The 22412-nt window shown below is 38.2% G+C and overlaps 1 protein-coding gene across 1 annotated transcript; it reads left to right on the top strand.

Moving 5' to 3' along the window:
• Positions 1-618: 618 nt before the first annotated feature.
• On the top strand, positions 619-1011 carry LOC150076834 (zinc finger BED domain-containing protein 5-like). The gene has a single exon (XM_090385694.1). The coding sequence runs from the start codon at positions 619-621 to the stop codon at positions 1009-1011; it is 393 nt and encodes a 130-aa protein (XP_090241820.1).
• The last annotated feature ends 21401 nt before the right edge of the window (positions 1012-22412 follow it).

Here is a 22412-nt window from a genome sequence, read left to right as displayed (position 1 = left end):
TGTACGCTTAACTGATACTAGAAAGGTTGTTCTGCTGCATTTATATCCACAACTGTGGTCATGTGACTTGCAACGTTGCGGGACAAACCATTTGTGTGCACAGCAGGGGGTGTACCTAATAAAGTGGCAGCACAGTGTACCTCTTTTCTTTCTTGTACTTCTTAATTCATAGAACTTTATCTCTTTACGTCCTCTCTTTTTTCTTCTTAATTTATACGATCAGTCTTACTTCAGAGGTGGGTTAGTGAACATTAAAAGTAGCGTTTGCAGTTGTAATGATTAACGTAGGCCAACATAGATTAGGAGGTATGATCCTGATTATATAATTTATGGTTTCTGTATTAAATCAGGCACAGAGGCAGAACCAATTTCGCAGTGTGCTGTTTGTTATGAATGTCTATCCAATTCAAGTTTGAAACCTTCATTTCAAAGACACTTAACGACAAAACACCCAAATTTAAAAGACAAACCTTGTGAATTCTTTCATAGAAAAATGACTGAATTATGTGCTCAGAAAACGGTTGTGTCTTCCTTCAAACCTTGACAAACCTTGTGCATTCTTTCATAGAAAAATGACTGAACTATGTACTCAGAAAACGGTTGTGTCTTCCTTCACTGATGTTAAATTCCAACGTAGTGAAAGCATCATATTTAGCGAGTTTACGTATTGCTAAGTGTGGAAAAGCTCACACTATTGGAAAAATATTGGTATTACCAGCAACTAAAGATATTGTAAAATGTATCTTGGGAGAAAAAGCAGCTAAACAAATTGATAATGTTTCATTATCGAATAATACGGTAAAACGCCAAATAGATTACATGTCATCTCAAGTAGAAGCCATTCTGCTAGAAAGATTAAAAAAGATCTCATTTTATTCCCTGCAGATTGATGAAAGCACGGATATCTCAAATTTGGCCCAACTGTTGGTTTATGTTCGATTTGAGCACGAAAACAAAATGCAGGAAGACACTATTTTGCAAACCAATATGTGGAAAAGCAACGTCCGATGAAATATTTAATATAATTAATGATTATTGTAAGAGAAATTACATAAACTGGATAAAATGTGTTGGAATTCGCGCGGATGGAGCACTTGGAATGGTTGGAAAGCTATCCGGTGTAGTTTCCAAAATTGAATCAATGGCACTGGCCATTGATTCAATTTTGGTCTGTGCATTGTGTAACTCATCGTGAAGCTTTAGCTGCAAGAAATATGCCATTTAATCTAAAAAAAGGTTCTAGATGAAGCAGTAAAGACAGTGAATTTTATAAAATCTCGAGCTCTTAATTCCAGATTATTTAACATTCTTTGCAACAAAATCGGGAGTGCTCATAAAAAACTGTTACTCCTCACAGAAGTGAGGTGGCTTTCTCGAGGAAAGGCCCTTCATCGTCTTTTCGAGTTGCGCTCCGAAGTGTATAATTTTATTCAGTCATTAGCGCTTAATTTAATATGTAGTAAATTTGATAGTTTTAAGAAATAATGAGAAAAATTCAAGGAAAGAGGAAAATGTTTAAACCACGTGTTATGTGAAAATACAAAAAATTCATTTATAAATTGTATTTTCTTAATTAATAAAGATGTTTTTCTGTTGTTAGTAGAATAGCTCGGTTTTGCTTACCTAATTATTTATGTGACTTTTCTAAATAGACTTAAGTACTCATTAATTAACATATCATAAGACACCAACGTGGTTCACGGTACGCTGGTTTATAAAGGTTGGGAACCTCTGCCCTACAACAAACAAACAGACATGTAAACATGGTGTTTAAAATATAACCAAAAGTCTGCTGGAGTTCGGTCGGACGATCTGGTAGGCCAGAGTTGCGAAAAATGGTGACTGATAATTCTTCCATGAAGGTTTTTAGTACGAGCTGTTTGACATTTTCAATATCTGGCGTAACATCATCCTGCATAAAAATCATGCTTCCATGCAAACGATGTTGATTAATTTCTGAGGTAATTTTGGCCTGCTTTGACTAAGATATTGTGTTCTTAATTGTGCATATCTCAAAATACCCAAGACTGTTAATAGTTTCAAAGACGAAGGAACCTATAGTAGCTATAATCGACACCGTGCAACCTTTAGTGGGTGGAGGGATTCATCAAACGTGTCAACGTGTTTGTGCTTATCACAGAACTATCAAGTTCAGTGTCTCACGAGATGTATGGCAAGCACTAGATAATCTTAGAATTTTCCGCTCCAATTTGTTTATTGTAGTGAATTAATCACTTTATCCTCCTGAAGGTCATATTTGTAACCATTTTTTATTGTTAAAAAAGAAAAAGGAAAAAAAAAACTTTAGCACATACTGATTACAATGCAAAGAACGTTTTTTGATACGATCTATCGTTTTTGTGTTATTAATTTTCAAAATTGGGGAACTTTATAACCACCATATACACTTCTCGACAAAATTAACAGAACACGTAGTAAACGTGGTGCAGCTCTGTTCTCTGATGAATCTCGTTTTAGCAGATTATAGATGTTATTTCATCTGGAGACAAAGAGGAATGCGGTACCATCCCTCCAACATCAGAAAAAGGGACACTTATGATGGAGATGTTCTCGTGTGGGACGGAATAATGATCAACTGCCGCACCTCTCTTCATGTTTTTGATAGAGGTACCGTAACTTCGCAGAGATACCGAGAACAGATCCTCGAACCCTATGTGCGACTTTTTAGGGGTGCAGTTGGCCCAGATTTTCTTTTCATGCACGACAATGCCCCTGCACATAGAGCTCAAGTGGTGGAGGAATATCTTGAAACTGAAGATATCCAACGACCGTCGTGAACAGCACGATCACTAGACTTAAATCCGATGGAACATATGTGGGGCGCCCTTGGACGTCGCATTGCACGCCAACAGCCAACTCCTGGTCAAGCTTGTTTAGCCGTTGGAGGGGATCATACACCGTACTGATGTCATGTGACCATATTTTCGAGCGTCTTGTATCGACTTCTGTAATGTGACCATTTTAGTAATTCTTATACGGTCCCTAAAAGCCCCTTATATCTGTCCGAAGTTTTTCGCCGTCTCCTCATTTCATCGTTATTCTATGGTACACTACCATAACAAATTTTGTCCCACTTCATCGCAAGATGCACGAGTTACACCACATTTTCTACGTGGTCTGTTAATTTTGCCGAGCAGTGTACATGAAATGTTCCAGAACGCCATTCAAATAAAGTGGTCATTTTGAAAATTACTCCCACTTCATGGAAGTTGTTTTGAACTTTTTAGTTTTTTGTTTTCTTTTCAATGATTGGCGGACCAGAGGTGTTTTCCAAAAAGGGGGACATCAAAAGAGGTTCGAATGTAAAAGGAGTAGGCAGAAGTGCACAAACATAATTTATTCTTGAACCCTTCTTCGCTGTATTCTTGTCACCAGGAAGCTAAAATAAGTGGAGAACTGCTCCTGACAGCTTTAGGGAGATGAATTAATGCCGCACTTCCAGTTCTATGAACTGTAACCTTCTTTAAGATATTGCCTTACAGACCTATCTCCAATAGTGCAACGTTGGTTTCGTTTCTATGCCTACCGTTTCAAAACTGCCCCCATCTGTCTCTTGGAACTAGCCTCTAAATCTTCGTACGTCAACTACTAAGCCTAACTTCTTAGACAAATACAAATGATAAGTACTAAGCCTAACTTGCCTATATAAATAGGACCATCTCCTGTACCAACAACTTATTTTCAAAAGACGGAAGTATGGCTAATTTGCAACCGGAAATAGTACTGTCACGATTTCTAAGTACATGAACATACGATGAGAAGTTGAAAAGAGGCAAAGATGACAAAGATATTTTGGGACATGAAGAAACCTTCCACTGTTAAGAGGGTAGGGTGGGGTGGCGAAATGGATGGGGAAATGTATATATTTTAATTGTGTTACTGATACACTTTTAGATTTTGGCCTTGGGATAAATACATGGATAAAAATGTATGACATATTTATAATTCCAGAGAACTGAGAAATGATTGAACTCCTGTACTTTATTTGAGTGTAAAGTAAGGAGTGGTCCAGTAGGTAAACCCTAAAGCAATGTTTTGCCTCTTGGATTTAAACTGATCTGTTAAGGCCACCCCATAACGAATGATTCATCTGCCCACGTGTCCATATATGCGTTCTCTGGGCAATTGTCCACGTGTCCGCGTGTGCGTTCTCTGGTCAATTTGCCTATTTTACTAGACTAAAAGCCCTCGTAGGCCTTTTCACAATGCGGCTGAGTTAGTCGGTCTTAGGCGAGGGTAGCATGGATTTTTTTTCACCGGAAACTCGGGTTTTTCGTCCAGCAAATAGAAAATCGACCACAGAACACACGCAATTTACAGACAGTGCACACGGATCAATATGGCCTTAGTCGCTGATGCTCCTAAAACCCAATAACAACAACAGGACGAAAAAACCTTGAGTTTTCGGGTGAAAAAGCCTTGCTATCTAAACCTGAGACTACTAACTCAGCCACGGAGTGAAAAAAGTCCATAAAAGTTCGACTTGTCAATGGGATTCGAACCCGCACCTTTTTCACCCAGTGTGGCGAGGACGGTGATTATAACCACTGTGCTAACCACAGGACTTGGCTTTGTATCTCTATGATTTTTAAGGTTCACAATTTTTTTTGAGAACTGTCATTAAATTGCCTTTGATGTTAAAATTAAATTGGAGGGTTAAAATTATTGCCTCACTTCAATATAGTGTTAAATGTCGCTTTGGCATCTCAAAATAAAGCTTTAAGTTCAGATCTGCTGTTCATCGGTAACTGGATCCTGAGGAGCATGTCCTGAGGATCGAGTTAGCAATGATAGACTTAGCTTTTCAAGTAATTTAAGTAACCCATATTCAAAGGTAACAAACCTGTAATGATTAGCTTGCCTTAGACTTCACTTTCAGAATAGACATAACCAGAAAAAGACATCGAAGGCTTGGTATTATGTCAGTTCTCACTATATCATTGAAGAAAATGTAGGGGACATCAATAATACACTGTGCCCCAAAAGAGTATCCAGACACTCCTGTTTTCATAGTTCATTGGACCTTCGCGGATAAATAAGTGAATCCGACTGTTATTATATGTCGTATAAGCTGCACGAAGTTTTCTTGTCATGGCATTTGGAGTATGGCTGGCTGATTTCGAGAGTGATGTTGTTGTTGCAGTAGGGTTTTAGGAGCATCAGCGACTAAGGCCATATTACTTTGTGCTCATTGTCTGTTAATTGCGTGTGTTTTAAGGTCAATTTTCTGTTTACTGGACGAAAAACCCGAGTTTCCGGAAGAAAAAACCATGCTACCCTCGCCTGAAACCGACTAACTCAGCCACGTTGTGAAAAAGGCCCATAAAAATTCCTCACGTCATCGACTGGACTCGAACTGAGTCTCTTTCCCCCGGCGTGGGGAGGACGGCGATTCTACCAACTGTGCTCCCCACGAGGGCTCGAGAGTGATGTTATTGCCAGATGTCAGGTCGCTGGTTTGTCGAGTTCTACAATTGCTGAGAACCTACACCATCTAAAGTCGGCCGTTGGTGATGTTACCGTGAAATGGAAATGTAAGTACCACTATGGTTCAGCAATGCACAGGAAGAACACGAACGTTTACTCCGCATGATCAGAAGTTCTCAGAAGCAAGGGCAGATCCAGGATTAGGGCACATATGTCAGTGATGTCAAACAGGATGACAAACACCGATTTTCCCTGTATACTTTTTTCCCAAAAATGTTTCAAGTCCGATTATTAGGTTCCCAAGGGAGAAATTATCGAGACACCATTACCATAATCTTACTCGCACCCGCCACGAATTCGCTGCATAATAACAGAGTGAAGTGCAAGGCCCTTTGTGCCCGTATTTCGATTTGCCCTTGCTCAGAAGGATAATACGGCAGTGTCGTCACACATCCGTGAAAAACATCCTCTAGGAGTTTAAGACATCAGCAGAGATTGAGGTTTGTATAAACACGCTAAATATGGAGTTCCACCGCCTCGGTTTTCATGGGAGAGCGGCTACGCATAAGCCAAACATCATCAATTACAATCAGCGGTCTCGCCTTGCATGGAATAAAAGGACACTGTAGACCGCAGAGCAGGGGAAATCGGTTTTATGGAGTGACAAATCTCCTTACACCTTATTCCCATCAGATGGGAGAAGTGAAGGATCCGGAGTGCATTTTACCAACAATGGAGTTCAGAGGGAGTGGGGTTGTGGTGTGAACCTGTCTCTAATTATATAGATCAGGACATTTGGTAGTTGTAGGGGAAGCTACTTTACATTTCGCAATTGCATTCGCTCTATAAGGCGGCACTTCTTCGGTACAGATCCATATAGCTTCAACAAGATAATGCCATGCCACCGATGTAGTTCGAAAATGGTTCATGGACATGGATGTACGTCATGTTAGGACCAGAATCAGTAGCTCAACTGATAACTGTTATGTAGGAGGAATGGAGGACCATGCCCTCTGCAGTTTACCGTTCGTTGGTGGAAAGCTTACCCAAGACAGTGGGTTATATCCTAGCGACCAAAGGAGTTCGAAATGCTATTGAAGCGAACGGCAGTGACATCAATATTAAATACCGAGATGTGTGTCCGGATTCCTTTGGAATTATAGTGTATATACTAGGAGTATATATATTTTTTTGAAGGTAGTATATATAAACGTTACATATTATCAAAAATTAATATAGAGAATTTAACGTTCGATAGTTGAGGATTTCGGTTGTTGATCTTAGGTTTTCGTCATGAATATGATGTGTTTTAATAGTCATTTATTATGCTCTACCTAAACGCAAGTTTCTTTGCAACACCAAAGTCATTTACAAGAGGAGGTTCAAAAGTTTTTAGCCTCTCATAGAAGAAATGCTGGAAAGTTGTGAAAACCTATTTATTTTTCAACATAGCCTCCTCTCGCCCTTAAGTCAATACATTTTCTGGCGCCCTCCACTAACTTTCATAACCCGCTCAAATAAAATTCACAAGATTTTGACTGAAACAAGTTGTTGACTGCATCCATCAAAGCATCATCATTGTCGAATTTCGGCTCTTTCTTTCAAGTTCGTTTTGAGATTTGGAAATAGAAAATAGCCCTTTGGAGCCAAACCGGTGAGTAAGGCGGATGCTGTAATAGCTCAAACCCACAGTCACGCAATGTTAGCTGAGTCACAAACGCTGTGTGTGTGTGTGTGTGCGGGTGAATTGTCTTTATGAAAGATGACCCCTTTGGCCAGTTTCCCCGCGCCTCTTGAGCTTCAGTTCCTCGCGGCGTCTCAGTAGGTTAGAATAATACTCGGCATTGATAGTGGCACCTTGTTCCATGAAATCAACCATGATCACTCCTTCTGCATCCCAGAAGGCAGATGCCATGACTTTCCCCAGCCGACTTCTGCACTCGAAACTTTTTAGAAAGGGGAGGATTGAGATGCATCTGCTACTTCTATTGTTCTTTTGTTTTAGGGTTAAAGTGAAGTACCCATGTTTCGTCCATAGTGACATACCACCCCAAAACTGAGATTCATTAGCTTCAAAATGCTACAACAATCTCATGACAACACCTCATTATTTCCCACTTTTGATCTTCATTCAGTGCGTTAGGAACCCACCTCGAAGAAGCCTTCTTCATTCCTAAAACATTCACCACGATATCGTGAACTCGCTCATGGGAGATGTTGAATGTTGTTCCAATGTTATTCTGCAGTCTTGCGCGATAGGTCGTGAATGGATCCACATTTGCAGGTGTCAACACATTAACAGGCCTCTCATTGAGCGGTGCAACTTCAACATTGTCTCGTCCACGTTTAAATTCTGCAACCCAGTTTTTAACCGTGGCCCATGAAGGACAAGATTCCCCTGTTTGCTGCAGCATGTCTTCATGAATTTCTTTCGGCAACATTCCCTTTAAATGAAAGTATTCAAATGATGCACGGTGCTTGATTCTCCCAACAGTCGCCATCTTCATTCACCTTGAACACTTCAACGCCCTCTGTAAAGGATAAGAACAGAATTAAAAACCTGAAATTTTCTGTGAACACACAAGGAGAGTCACAGCACAGACTAGCAATATTGTATTTCACGAAAACCTTTGCGATCTACTTCGGGCTAAAAACTTTTCAGCCCCCCTTCCGTATACCTTCTACACTACCCATGAGTCCTTTGACATTCATATTTCCTCCGTTTAGGTAATGGCGTAACCTCCCTTCTCCAATAAACCAGTTACGACAATCAAAATTTATTCAACTATCCTCAGATAGTTAACTAGCACTCTGTTTTTGCCCCCTTTTTAACTGCACTATACTTTTAACAAATAGAGAAATTGCATATCGTGAGCAAATAGAGAGATTATACTAGGCATGTACCTAAACAAATTGCATATTTAATAATACCATTAGCAACCCACAGAAAAAAGGGGAGGATGATTTACCTAATGACAATACTAACATTATAGGACTATTGCCTTGACAACGGTGTTTTGTCTTAGCCATAAAAGCCGAAGTTAATTGAGGAGGTTGTTTCTGCCATAGCCAATTATGCTTATTTTTTCACTACACTTGCTTCTGACGTCATTTATAGTCAATGCAGTGCACCACTCTAGCTTATTGGCTTTTACTTTATTTTGAGGTCGAAGGGGTTGTTTTGTGGAGTTTATTTGAGAGTACCTATTGGTAACACTAAAATAACATTTAAACTGCTTCATTGAACTAACCAACCATTACTGAGCACATTATTTTTAATGATAATACACTCACCGTCCAAAAAATTAGAGACCTTTTGCAGTTTGCGCAAACAGATAATTAAGCGTACGGTATGCAAATGTAAGTTTTCACTTGGTATCAAATAAATACCGTACACCTTCCTGAGGCTTCTTAGTAGAACTGATCATGGGGATATGTTGGAAAGGACAGTTTGGCTTTGCAGTTCTCTACCGACCACAATACAGCAGCTGACAAATATCCTGGTGGAAGAATGGTGAAAGCTGAAGCTAGACTTCCTCAGACGCCAGGTGGACGACGTTTACTCACTGTAATTCGGGCAGTTCTACTAGATACTGAATAAAGGTGTGCAATATTTTGGTCAGTGAGTGTATGAAAGCAGAATGGAAGTGAGAGCAAGATAAATCCTGAAATCTTTGTACGAAACTGTGTATTCCACGGTAAAATGACCTTTGTACTTCAATTCTGAAGTGTAACAGCCATTAACTGTTTACCATTATTCTAATAAGACTAAAGTGATTATATTATAGAGAGGCAGAATATCAGACAAGCCAAATGCCTTCTAAATAATAATAATTTACTAGGAGTAGACCCTATCCCCACCCGCCCCAGAATTCTTAAACTCAAAGCTTCACACGCTATGAGCTTTTTAACACATTTCTCAAAACCGTAGTGCTTTATTCAAACAATTCGACATGCCCTTGTTATTGTCAATAATATAAACCACTGTGTAATCTCTCTCTAATTTCCTTTTTAATGCTGTTCGCTCCATTTATTTAAACCAAGCACAGATGCAGAAGCCAAAATTGGTATAAAGAAATAATCGTAATGATTAAAAGCTTACATTGAAGTGAACAACCACTGTTCCAAGATATTTTTCATCCATAGAATATTCCACTAATTATTAACTTTTAATTGTTGGTAGTCTTTGTGTGGTAAACATTCATCGCCATAGAAGTTTACTTTTCTAACATTTCAAGCATACATAGTGTGATCAAAAAGTTCGGGGATTAACTTTTTATCCTGAAATTGTAGTGTCGTTGCGACTCGACTGAAAAAATTATTCAGAAGGAGATACAAGAATTCCAAAAGAAACTTCAGAAGTTGCAAAAGAGTTGGAATCGGTGTATATGGTGTCGAGGCGACTACTTTGAAGGTGATACGCCCTCGAAGGTAATACAGTTGGTAAAATCACCGTCCTCCCCACACTGGGTGGAAAAGACCTGGGTTCAAGTCCTGAGGAGAGGAATTTTTATGGACCTTATTCACAACGTGGCTGAGGGTAGCACGATTTTAGGCGAGGGCAGCACGGTTTTTTTTACTCCCGGAACCTGGGGTTTTTCGTCCAGCAAACAGAAAATCGACCACAGAACACACGCAATTTACAGACAATATAGTATATATGGAGAATATGACCTTAATCGCTAATGCTCCTAAAAACCCAAAAAAGATCTACCCAAAGCCAGTAACAGTTATCTCAATCCAGTTATTAGTTCAGCTTTTGAACTTTTTGATCACCTTGTATGCTTCTTTCTCCAAGGATCATTTAGTTTCTCCTTCTCCCAGTACTACATTGGACGTTCTCCCAGTTTCTAGTAACGAATCTCCTCTTATGATCGATGATCGATCATTAGCCATTTTAATACTGCTTTCAAAATCAGTATCCAAAAATTCATGCAAAGTTCTATACAGGGATCAGAAATGAAATCCTGAGGAAATTTGGAGTCCACGTCCTTTTAAAAAAGTTAACGCGACCGTGGTTAAAGCCCGTGACTGCTAAATACTGTGCTGTTTCTTGTATTCTCTCTGTCTTGCAAATTCCTCTGATCATGTGGTCGTACCAAAGTATAAACAGAAAATTTATTTATTTTAGAATTTTTATTACTTCCCTGTTTCAAAAGTAATCCTTAAAAATGTTTTTTTTAAAAGATTACTTTAAAAAATATATTTTTAAATTTATCTATGAATTTATTTTTTAAAGTAAAAATGCAAAAAATTTAACTTTAACAGAATATTTTACCCTCTTTTATATTTATTATCTTTTAAATCGATAATATCGTAAATTTGTAATAGACAGGCTTTTGGATTGCAAAAGTACCGCAGCGCCACCTAATTTTATGTCCTTATAGTTTGTGTACAAAATATTACGTCATAATATTTATTTGCTCTTATGTTTTCATAATCATGTTATTTATTTATATTTTTCAAAGAGTGGTATGATATCAATGTCCCGATAATATTAATTATATTTATGTAAAAAATTCTGAAATTAAAAAAAAAACTGTCCAAAGTCTTGTGCTCCCACATTAAATATGTTGGTACAAGTTCAAACAGAGCGTATAACTTCAATCCATTTTTAAATTTATCTATCTATTTATTTCTTAAAGTAAAACTACAAAAAATGTAACTTTAACAGAATATTTTTTCTTTTTATATTTATTACCTTTGAAATCTATAATAATGTAAATTTGTAATCGATAGGCTTTTGCATCTCAAAAGTTTATACTGCAGCGCCACCTAATTTTATGTCCTTATGATTTTTGTATAAGATATTACGTCATAATTTTTATTTATTTTTGTTTCCATAATATCATTTTTTTTTCGAAGTGTGGGTTCGAAAAAGCATGTCATTTAAGCTTTAAAATAATTACATCAAAGAGTAGTATGATAAATATATTATTAATTATATTTATGTAAAAAATTCTGAAACTTTATTTTTTCAAAAAAAAAAAAAAAAAAGTCATGTGCTTCGGGACATTTTTTTTTTAATGGAATAATACCGAAATCCCAACACATTTAGCAAATATATTCTGAAAAACGAACTTTTTATATCCCAAAACCGAACAAAAGATCCATTCTCATGTAACTGTTGCATTACGAACAAATCTGTACTACATTTTGAACACCACTGTGTGAAGGACTTAAAATAGCATATGGGTGGACATTTCTTTTGGCCTTTCCTTCTACCACTGCAAGGACACTGAACTTTTTTTCTTTTTTACGAGCTCCTATAAACATACAAGTAAAACAGATCAAAGGGTCACTAACTTTCCAATTGGAACAAGTGCCATATTATCTTTTAAAGCGACCATTGTTTGCTACACCATGTACTGGGTAATTTGCGAACTATTGTCAACGATTTCCATTTTTAAATCTATTTTTTTATTTATTTAATAAATCGCAACTTTTAACACTATTTTAAGGTATTTAGTATTCGTAGCATCGGACGCGAATCTCCTTTCGCTAGCTGTCAATGACCACTGTTCCACGACTCGATCCACTTCCGTTTGCTGCTTTTGTGAAGATTATCTGTCGCTACAGTTTTCAAACAAGGCGGAAACTATGATCGTAAAAACTTTTTGTACCGTCTGTACATCGAACCATGGGAAGGGCTCGTTCGATGGAGTGGTAGGAAAATTTCTTTGAGGGATCCTTCAAAGTATTACTTCTACGCACAAGACGGGGGATGTAAAAGAGAGAGAGAGAGAGTACGCTGTTCTTAGAGACAGGAAGCGTGTCACAAAAGAATTCCCACGATGGGTGCCTTCTCTCACTGCCGACAATCAAGCAGCGGGGGAAAAGAAAAATCAAGGTCATCAACACCCGTGAGTACATTTACGACGGGTCATGTGGCCCGTTAGAGCCATTAGGCCCGTGTGGTTTAGGTCAGTAGTGGATCTTTAATGGGTCATCCGATGGCTAAGTTATGTTTGAAAGTTCATGACCTCTTTCGATTAACACCGGTTATGCGGAAGAACTCGTGCTTTGCAGACACCAGTTTGGATTGTGTATAAGATGATACGAATAAATTCGGAAATAGCGTTCTAGCAGATACATTGAGATGTGGTAGAATCATTTACATATGCACTGTACAAGATTTGACAAATAAATTCCAGGACTGAGTCATTTTAAAGAAAACTAGTGTTGGAATGGAAAATAAAAGCTTTTAATATTTTTAAAAATACAATAATCGCCTTAGTCAGATACATAACTTATAAAATCCCCAAGTAGATCTGTTGGAAATATTTTTAACAAGTGAAGAAACCACTATAACGTCATCGAGGGCATCTGAATTGTAAATTATCCATTGTATAATAATTTTTAATTAATAAAGCGATTATTCGTTAGCAGTTGGTGACTTTCAGTTCTCCCTGGTCTGGTTTTTCTCTCTCTCTCTTCTATGAGTCAAAATAGTCCTCGTGTGTAGCACAGTGGTTACAATCACCATCCTCCCAACACCGGGTAGAAAAGATCTAGTTCAAATTCCTCACGCGTGGATACTAAGGTTCTGCCACCCGAAAACTCTGGTTTTTCGTCCAGATAACAGGCAAATATTTCAACCATTGTCCTATTTCTGTATTTTGGCTATAATGATTCCTGATACTTTTTTGTCCTTGTGTTTTATCCGGTACCAACACCACTCAAAGTGGAATCGACAGCCTGCTATTTGGCATTGCGGAAACACGCCAAGTGCTAAGTGAGCACTTCTTTCTAAGTCCAAATGAAATTTAGTAAGGTTTATCTCGTGAGCAGTAAGTTCTATACAATACTGTTGTTGTTATTGGGTTTTAAGAGCATCTGCGACTAAGGCTATATTGCTCCGTGTATACTTTATGTAAACTGCGCGTGTTCTGTGGTCAATTTTCTGTTTGCTGGACGAAAAACCCGAGTTTCCGGGAGATAAAAACTATGGTACCCTCGCCTGAGACCGACTAACTCAGCCACGTTGTGAAAAATGCACCCAAAAATTACTCTCATCGACGGAACTCGAACCCAGATCTTTTCAATTCAAATTTTTTTGGTATGCTTTTTTTTTTTTTTTAAACTTCTGGCATCATATATTGCTTTTCTTAGGAGATGAAGAATCTAATGAACAATAGCAGAAGAAGTTGCTTTGAAGTTCTCTCCTAAACAGTTCGCCTGGATTCTCATTTAGATTTTTCTTTGCTTTTTGCTTAAGAACCGGACTGCTTTTTTCTTTTTCTTTTTTTTTCCCTTCGGGTTTTTCAAATTATCGGAGAGAACAGGGTGGTTGTGTTCGTGTCTCACGACAATTACGCGTATCTTTTACTTATCAACATTACATTTGCACTTTCTGTTAGTGCCCTAAAAATTTAACTTCCATCTTGTAATGTTTTTGTTAATGTTTTGTTTATAATTTTCCATCAGAATGCAACATTTTTTTTTTTTTTTTTTTCATGTCATCAATTTTAATTTCCATGCTACAATTGTGACGGACAGCCTTCAAGGTCGATACAAATGGAAAACAACTCAACTTGGAACAGAGAAAGCATATGCTGTTTCCTTGGAAAACTCGCAGAACAATGAAATACATTATGACATATTCCCCAGGGCATAGTCCAATCGTTTTATGACTAATTGTAGTAAAAAGGATGTAGCGTCCAATATGTTGCGATCTTGTGTCCCGCATAGTGTCCATGCTTGTAATGACTTACTATGTATAAGGAAGATAACAAACAGGAGTACCCCCCAACGCTGATTCTCTGAGGGACTCCACTTGCTGAACTCGTCCACCCTAAGTTATGTCTGTTTATGACCAATCTTTTGTTTACTATATTTTACGAAGCCAACGAAAGGTCTTACCAATAATCCCAATTTGTTCCAGTTTATATAAAAGCCTTTAATGGGGGAACAGTATCATAAGCTTTACTGAAGTCAAGGTAAATGATTTGCAACACATGACTTACACTTTTTAGATCATTGAAGTTGAGTCTGTTCGTAAATGTAATAAAATATCTGGTAAATACGTTGAGAGAATCTTTCCCATCATATACAAAAGTCAAAAATTGGCTGGGTGAATTTAATATGTTAAAACCAGCATCGAAGATGAATGATGCAGTGAATGTCCATTTACAGCAACCACTTCAGAAAATATCAACAAAGTTCATGACACTGTTAGGGATGATCAGCAAGTAACTGTTAAAGAAACAATAGAGATTACAAGGCATTTCAACTTAAAAAACAGGCTGAAAACATTTCTGTCAAACGGATTGGACAAAAGTTTTCTGACGTAAGGTGCCGTGTCTTGACATCCTGTTAAAAATGCCTTTGATTCAAAACTTCAGAGCAACGTTTTGCTTGTCGAAACTTTTTTTTTTTTTTTTTGGATCAGAGTTAAAACTATAATCAAAACAATGTAAAGCATGCTGATTCATCGCGTCCAAAGAAGGCAAAGTCCCCTTGGCAGACAAGGTCATGAAATCTGTCTTATGGGCGTGACTGGATTAATTGGTTTCAAGCGAGAGTAGCATGGTTTTTTCCTCCCGAAAATGCGGGTTTTTCATCTAGCAAACAGGCAATCGACTATAGAGCGCAGCAATTTACAGTTCAATATACATAACGCAATATGGCTTAAGTCGCTGATGCGCCTAAAACTCTCCAACAAACAGTCTTACGAAATTCAAGAAGGGTAATAATGGTAGCTTATTTCCAAAAAGAAGAAACAATAACATACAGTATTATGATATCTGCAGTAAGTCAAAAAGGCCAAGAATGCTGAATAAACGTACTTTTTTTTTTTAACCAGGATAGCCCACCTGTTCAGTCATCAGCTGTTGCCATAGCTGCAATTTATCGAGGGCTGTGAATTAATGCCTCACCCATCATACAATCATACTCTCTAGATCTAATCCCATCTGATTTAAAAACCAACTTGCCTCCAAGGAAATTTGAGTTGGATGAGATCGGATGATTAAGTGATATCGGCAATATATCCCTTTTACATGACCTTTAAGAAAGCGAAACTGCAAAACTGGGATCACGAATCGAGCATCAGTGGAAAAAGTGAGTCGAGTTACAAAGAAACTACATCTAAAAATCGGTAAAGTGAACATCAGATAATAACTTATTGTATGCTGCGCTCGAAACTTATCATGCAATCCTTGTATGATGGAAGTCGTTTGTTTATCATTTGAAAAGTCATTCATGTCAGTAAGAACATTTGAGATCATTTCTGGTCGGGAACGCCCTCAGGTACGCAAATGACCTTGCAGAAGTTAGAAATCTCAGCTGCCATGGCGCGTTGCATCATGGTCCTGAGTACTTTGACATACGTGCAATGGACTCAGTCCAAGAAATTAATTGTCAAACCTTATATTTGTTATGTGGCAGGAAAAGATTTCTTTGATTCAGACTATTTAAGTTTGTTTTTGATAACTGAAAATCATTTCACCAGAAACTTTAAATCGAAGTGTTATGCACATTGTTCATTGTATATAATTGTCTATGGTGGCATCTAGACAAGTGTTCATCTCCACCATATATTCAGTATTAAATGGAACATCTACAAAATGGGCCTCTAATGTAATGTATGTTTTTGCGTGTGTATTAAATAAATGTGTTAAAAAAACAGGCCACTCTGCCACCAGTTGGGTGGCACAGGGGACCAGTTGGCAAACACCCACAGGGGTATTTGCCACCTGGTTTCCCGTCCCTAGGCTCTTGGAGCGGGACCTGGGTCTACTTTTAACTGTGCATCAAGCACCAACTCCACTCCCAGTGATGGAGTGCAATACCATTGGGAGCCTCACAACGACCCCCTGGCTGCCCACACCAGTATGAAATAAAATAAATAATAAAAAAATAAAATAAATAAAAAAAAATCCCTCACTTCTCGCAAAGAGGGTCTAATCCCGCCTCGGCTAACTCTCTGATACCAGCAAAAAAAAAAAAAAATAATAATAATAATAAATAAAATAAATATTAAAAAAACCCAATCCCCTCCCCCACTAATAAAAGTCAATGGAGAGCTCGTGATGATTTCCGCTGACACCATAAAAGCCAATGCTTAGCCACAATCTTCGGAATTTCTACGTTTTAAGGATAATTGGAACGTTATAGATAAGCCTTCTTCCTGATGTCTTCAAATACCCACAGGAGATGCGAAGGCATCAGTTATTTAAGCCTCAGCGGTCGGCATTGATCTGATACTTATAATTCCTTCCTCACTTTTAAAAATTAATAACTCGAAAACTATACGTCGTATCAAAAAGGCTGCATTCTAATCAGCATTTTTTTAAGAATAAAAAAGCGCTCAAAATTTGATCACAAAAGGACGCAGAATGATTAATAAGAAAAAGAACACGAAGGTAATTTTCACCAAGTTTTATTGACAATCAGGTCTCAACGTGGCTACCATCCAAATTTCCAATGAAATGTTTACTACTTCCCGATAGATTGGGTTCAAATTTGAAAGAGTTGAAGGGAAATCCTCTGTAAACATGGTGTTTCAAATATCTCCACAATCAAAAGTCTGCTAGAGTAAAATTAGACGATCTTGTAGGATAGGGATATGGAAAATGGCGACTGATAATTCTCTCTAATCTTTTCATTAATCTTTGGAATAATTTTGGTCCGCAGTAGGCTAAGATATTGTGTCGTTAATTGTAAATGTTTCAAAATACCCTCAATTTTTAATGGTTTCATTAAAAGGGGTGCAATAAACCCAGCCGCACCATAAATCCATACCAGTAGGTGCAGTCATTTCTAAACTTGCGCCTGTAGCCCCAAATTCCGGTTCATCCCGAAGATGTACACTATATTGCCAAAAATAACCGGACACTCATGTTTCAAAGAATCTTTTATTGATACTATCGTCCTCGATAGACTCCAGACAGACTTCTGATAAGAGGAATGCGATGTTTTGGTCCATTGCTCCTTCAATGCAGAAGTCAATTCAGACTATTTCTCCTTCGAAAAAAAATAGACTCCCTCAATTCAGTCAGTTCATCCCAACGGGGTTTCAGTGCAATGACGCTTTTGTACTCCCATGTCATCAAACGCAGTATGACATTGTGCATTGTCATGCCAAAACAGAAAAAGTCTGCCACAGTATATAAAGAGTCCTGAATGGCAGTGTACCGTATTGCATTCATTTTTCCTGAAACGACGACAAATAGCCCAAGTCCAAACCACAACTTTTGCGAGATACCACTGATGACTTCCCATGGAAGTCGCTGAGCTCAATGCATTGGTCCATCTACTGTATTTCATTGATCTGCTAACTTTTAGCATGAACAGTTGCTTCTATATCTATTTCTGACATGTTAATGGCAAGTATGGTTCCTTACCTTGAGATATCAACTATCCTGGGGTGGCGTTCTTATCACTTTCTTGCCTGCTCCTGCCTTAATCATGAAGCAAGAAGGAGGGTATAAAACTATAGGTGGCCATATTGATTTTACTTGGTTGAAGTTGGGTTTTAGGAGCATCAGCGACTAATACCACATTGCTCCTTGTATATTGTCTGTGCATTGCGTGTGTTCTGAGGTCGATTTTCTGTTTTGCTGGAAGGAAAACCAGAGTTTCTGGGAGAAAAAACCATGCTACCTATCCTGAGAGCGACTAACTCAGCCACATTGTGAAAAAGGCCCATAAAATTCCTCCTGTCATCGAGGGAACTCGAACTCGGGTCTTTTCCACCCGGTGTGCGGAGGACGGCGATCCTACCAATTGTGCTACCCACGAGGACATTGCAACAGTTTCAGACTTGGAAGGTCTGCTGATCTTCCTCCTCCGAAAAATCACTTAGCAACCATTCAGAAATTTAAAAAATCATACCACTATGGAATTTAAATTTAAAGGTTTGCAATAAAGTGATTAAAAATTTATTTATTAAATCGCTTTATTAGTATGAAACTAAACAATTTTCCACCAATATAAAATGTGACAAGGTACGCCCTAAGGATCTGCCTTGGGCTCATTACTATTTAAAATTTTTTATACAAACTTTTGACGTATAAAGATAAACCATAAATCATTTAATTCGATTCTTCTTTCTATTTTGATTCCTAGAAGCAAACAAGTTCATGATTTAGGTATTTATTTTTATTAGTGCGGTGCGTTAAGTGGATTTTTCCAGAAAACTGCACGTCTTCGTTTTTAAAAATTACCTTTCTTACAAATTGTATTTACAAATTGTATTTCTGTAATGCCAATAAACGTTCACTAATAAACAACCAAATAGGCCTGTTCCAGTGAAGGCTGAAGGAAAATACTGAAAACCACATTCGCACCATTGACGAAAAAAACCTTAAAAAAATAATTTGTTTTTAATAAAAGTTTGTTGTATTACAAACAGGGTTGCATTTTAATAGGAAAATCTCATATAAACTTATCATACTTCAGTAGGACTGAGTAGACTTTGACTCAGTTTCCAACTAACTGAAATTTAAAGAAGTGTATCTTTTTTTTTTTTTTTTGTCATTCTATACATAAACAAGTACATTTGTCAAATGTTTCTCACTAAGACCATTCTCATTGAATCAAGTTCTGATGAGACACGTTTCGGGTGTTATACGGGCGCTTCTCAGCAGCGTTGTGCAAAAAATAGTGCATTTTATTACTGTCAATAGTCGGGCGGACAATGACATGAGAAGCAACACCCACCAAGCAGGTGAATCTGACACCGAAATGCTGAGCGCGTGGGTGCACTGAAGTTCGAAAAGATTGCGCAGGTGATGTACAGACGAACGCTTGTTTGGCGTCGTGCTTCGCACCTGCCCAAAAAACATTCACGATGGCTTCTTTTTAGGATGAATTCTTCAAGAAACAGTCCAGCAGAACTCCACGCCACTCTTGTGACCAAAGGGTAATTTAACAGGTCGAAATAGCGCACATTCCTCCAACTCGAGTTCGTTACCATAGCGACACATTTCTGACATCCCTCGCTATTTATAGTCTTTGAGAAGAGAGGAATAGATTTTCCGATATTATTTAATCGATTGCTCTTTCCTGGTAGTTATTATATTAACATATATGGTGCCCTTTGCCTTCATGGATAACACAGTTGGGATAATCACTGTCCTCACCACACCAGGGGAAAAAGACCCGAGTTAGAATCCCGTCAATGACCTGAAGAGTTTTTATGGATCTTTTCACAACGTGGCTGAGTTAGTCAGTCTCCGGCGAGGATAACATGGTTTTTACTCCCGGAAACTCGGGTTATTCGTCTAGCAAACAGCAAATCGACCACAGAACATACACAATTTACAGAAATCGGGAAATTATTATTATTATTATTTTTTTTAATATTTTAATCTCAAAAAATTATGAACATATTTAAACTATTTTTAATCGATCTTAAAAGAAACAAGAAACAATTTCTTTAAAAAAATTAAATCAACATGTTTTATTGCGTGGACGGCTCCAGGATTATACTTCTTCACTAGCATTTCAAAACAGATAATGGACCACTTGGACCTCGAACTATGATGAACATTGTGGTCTCGAAGCACCACCAACTAATAAATGTGATAAAAAGTCGACCCAACAAAGCAACAGTGGGACCAGATGGCTTTCCATTGTTCGCAATCAAAATCTGTTCCATATATATATATATGAGGTGTAGCAATCAAGTTCCGGGCTGGTGCTTTTGTGGTCATGTTCAATGAGTTTAAAAATAAAGGGAAGTGGTACGTTGTAGTTCAAACTTTCTCCAACAGATGGTAGTACAGAGATTGCCAAGTAGGCTGACAAGTTGCAAGTAACAACCAGTTTTGTTGGTAGAGTTAACGTTCCATGTCACGATTTTGCAATGAGCGACGAACGAATGTCAAATTTTGCTTTAAACTGGGAAAATCTGCAACAGAAACGTATGAAGTGTTAAAAACTGTTCATGGTGATGAAACGTTAAGTTGTACTAGTGTATTTGAATGATATAAGCGGTACAAAGACGGATGCGAGGATGTTCGCGATGACCCAAGAAATGGGCGTGCGTCAACGAGAAATGAGGACAGAGTTGATCGTCGTTTGAGCCTCAGAATGATGTCTGATGAGTTTGATAAGGATTGATTCATGCAGAATTTGACGATTTGTCAAATTCTGCATGAATATTTAAGAAAAAGGAAGGTCTGCGCAAAATTTGTGCCTCACAGCTTCACGGATGAGCAGAAGCAACGAAGAGTATCATCATACAAAGTTTCATCCAGATTTGTCAAGACAATTCTAATTTCCTCGACTGCATTGTCACTGCTGGAGATGAGTGCTAGGTGTTTCAATACAACCCAGAGACGAAGCGTCAGATCACGCAGTGGACTTCAAACTCATCACCAAGGACCAAAAAATTTCCCTTTACAGACGTCCAGAATCAAGACGATGCTGTTCATGTTTTTTGCCATATTGCATTGATTCACAAGGACTTTGTATCTGAAGGGAAGAGAGTCAATGTTGCGTGTTACATGCATGTGCTTCAAAGACGAAGAACATTTCCCTGGTGAAGCTGCAATTTGGAGAGAAAGGCAGTTGGTTCATGTTGCATGACAATGCCCTAGCCCATTCTTCCCTTATTGTTTAGCCATTTCTGGCAAAACAATGCAATTGTGCCATGTTTTGCCAGACGACGAATGCCTGGATATTGTTTTTATTGAATTTCTATGTGAAAGTCATGCGTGCAGTTTTTTTTTTTCATTGTTCAGTTACTGCCCAGCAATTGGAAGATATCCTTTGAGGACGTTTTCCTCTTCTCCAACACGAAAATACCCTCAAAGGATATCTTCCAATGGCTGGGCTGTAACTGAACAATGAAAAAAACTGCACGCATGACTTTCACAAAGAAATTCAATAAAAACAATATCCAGATATTCACCGATTTCAGGGTGTTGGGATAAAAATAAAAACTTCACTTTGTGTTCTTTTTCAGTCCGGGAACTTTATATCCACACCTCTTATATCGCATATATCTTGCAACATATCTATCATAAAATTCTCGAAACCGGATCCGTCCCATTGATTTGCCAAATTTTCAACGTAAAATCGCTTCCTAAATCTAATGATTCAAAATCATCGAAAGATTTCCACCCAATTTCTATAGGATGCAACCAAATAAAGGTGTCCGAAAGTCTCATCCATCCCGCAACACTCAACCATGTTCCAATCGGCTTCCCCATCTAATCCAATTATGCACACAGATATGCAATTGCAATCCATTGGATAATTGATTTCTTGCTTGCAACACAGATTGCAATCATTTTGATACTTAATTTCTTGCTTATACGAGGGGTGATCATTTAATTTGCGGACTGGTGCAAGATCTTATCTTAATTGTCATCATCTGAATTCTCAGTGGATTTCTCCTTCTCGAAATACTCTCCCTTGAACTTTACCCACTTTCTCCACCGTCGTACTCGCGCATTAAATGCTTCTGCAAGCCATTTTTCGAGACACTGCAAAATGCTTCCGTTGTGGCTCTGCCAATATTGTTGTATTGGACCCGAAACGCTTGCCTTCAGAGCTTTCTTCAGACTTGGAAAGAGGAAGAAATCGCACAGGGCTAAGTCCAGTGAATAAGGGGAATGTGACAGAACTCGGAACCTATGGCAGCGATCACTGCCTGCACAATATTAGCCGTATGGTGGAGCTGGCATTGTCTTGATGGAGAAGCCACTTCACACCGGAATATGGCCCTCCTACCAAGACACTCATTACCATACAATTCATTCATCTCTTTAACTGTTTCCAATCATTTAAGCCCTGTCGGACACAATAACGAATCACATATCTCTTGTCAATCTGTATGTCCGACATGATATTTGCTTAAAAACAGTCGTGAGTGACACGCGGATAAAAAACTCTTCACGCAATACCAGCTGGAAAGGTACAGGCATGCGCACACAGAGTCTGCTCAGTAGCGATAAAGGAAAGCGCCTCTAGCTGCAGTTATGGAAAGTTCGCGCGGTAAACAAAATCTT

The sequence above is a fragment of the Mastigoproctus giganteus genome, chromosome 12 (genome assembly GCF_048544385.1).
Source record: "Mastigoproctus giganteus isolate SK-2022 chromosome 12, ASM4854438v1, whole genome shotgun sequence".
Classification (NCBI taxonomy): Eukaryota; Metazoa; Arthropoda; class Arachnida; order Uropygi; family Thelyphonidae; genus Mastigoproctus; species Mastigoproctus giganteus.
This window is presented reverse-complemented; position numbering and strand designations above follow the sequence as displayed.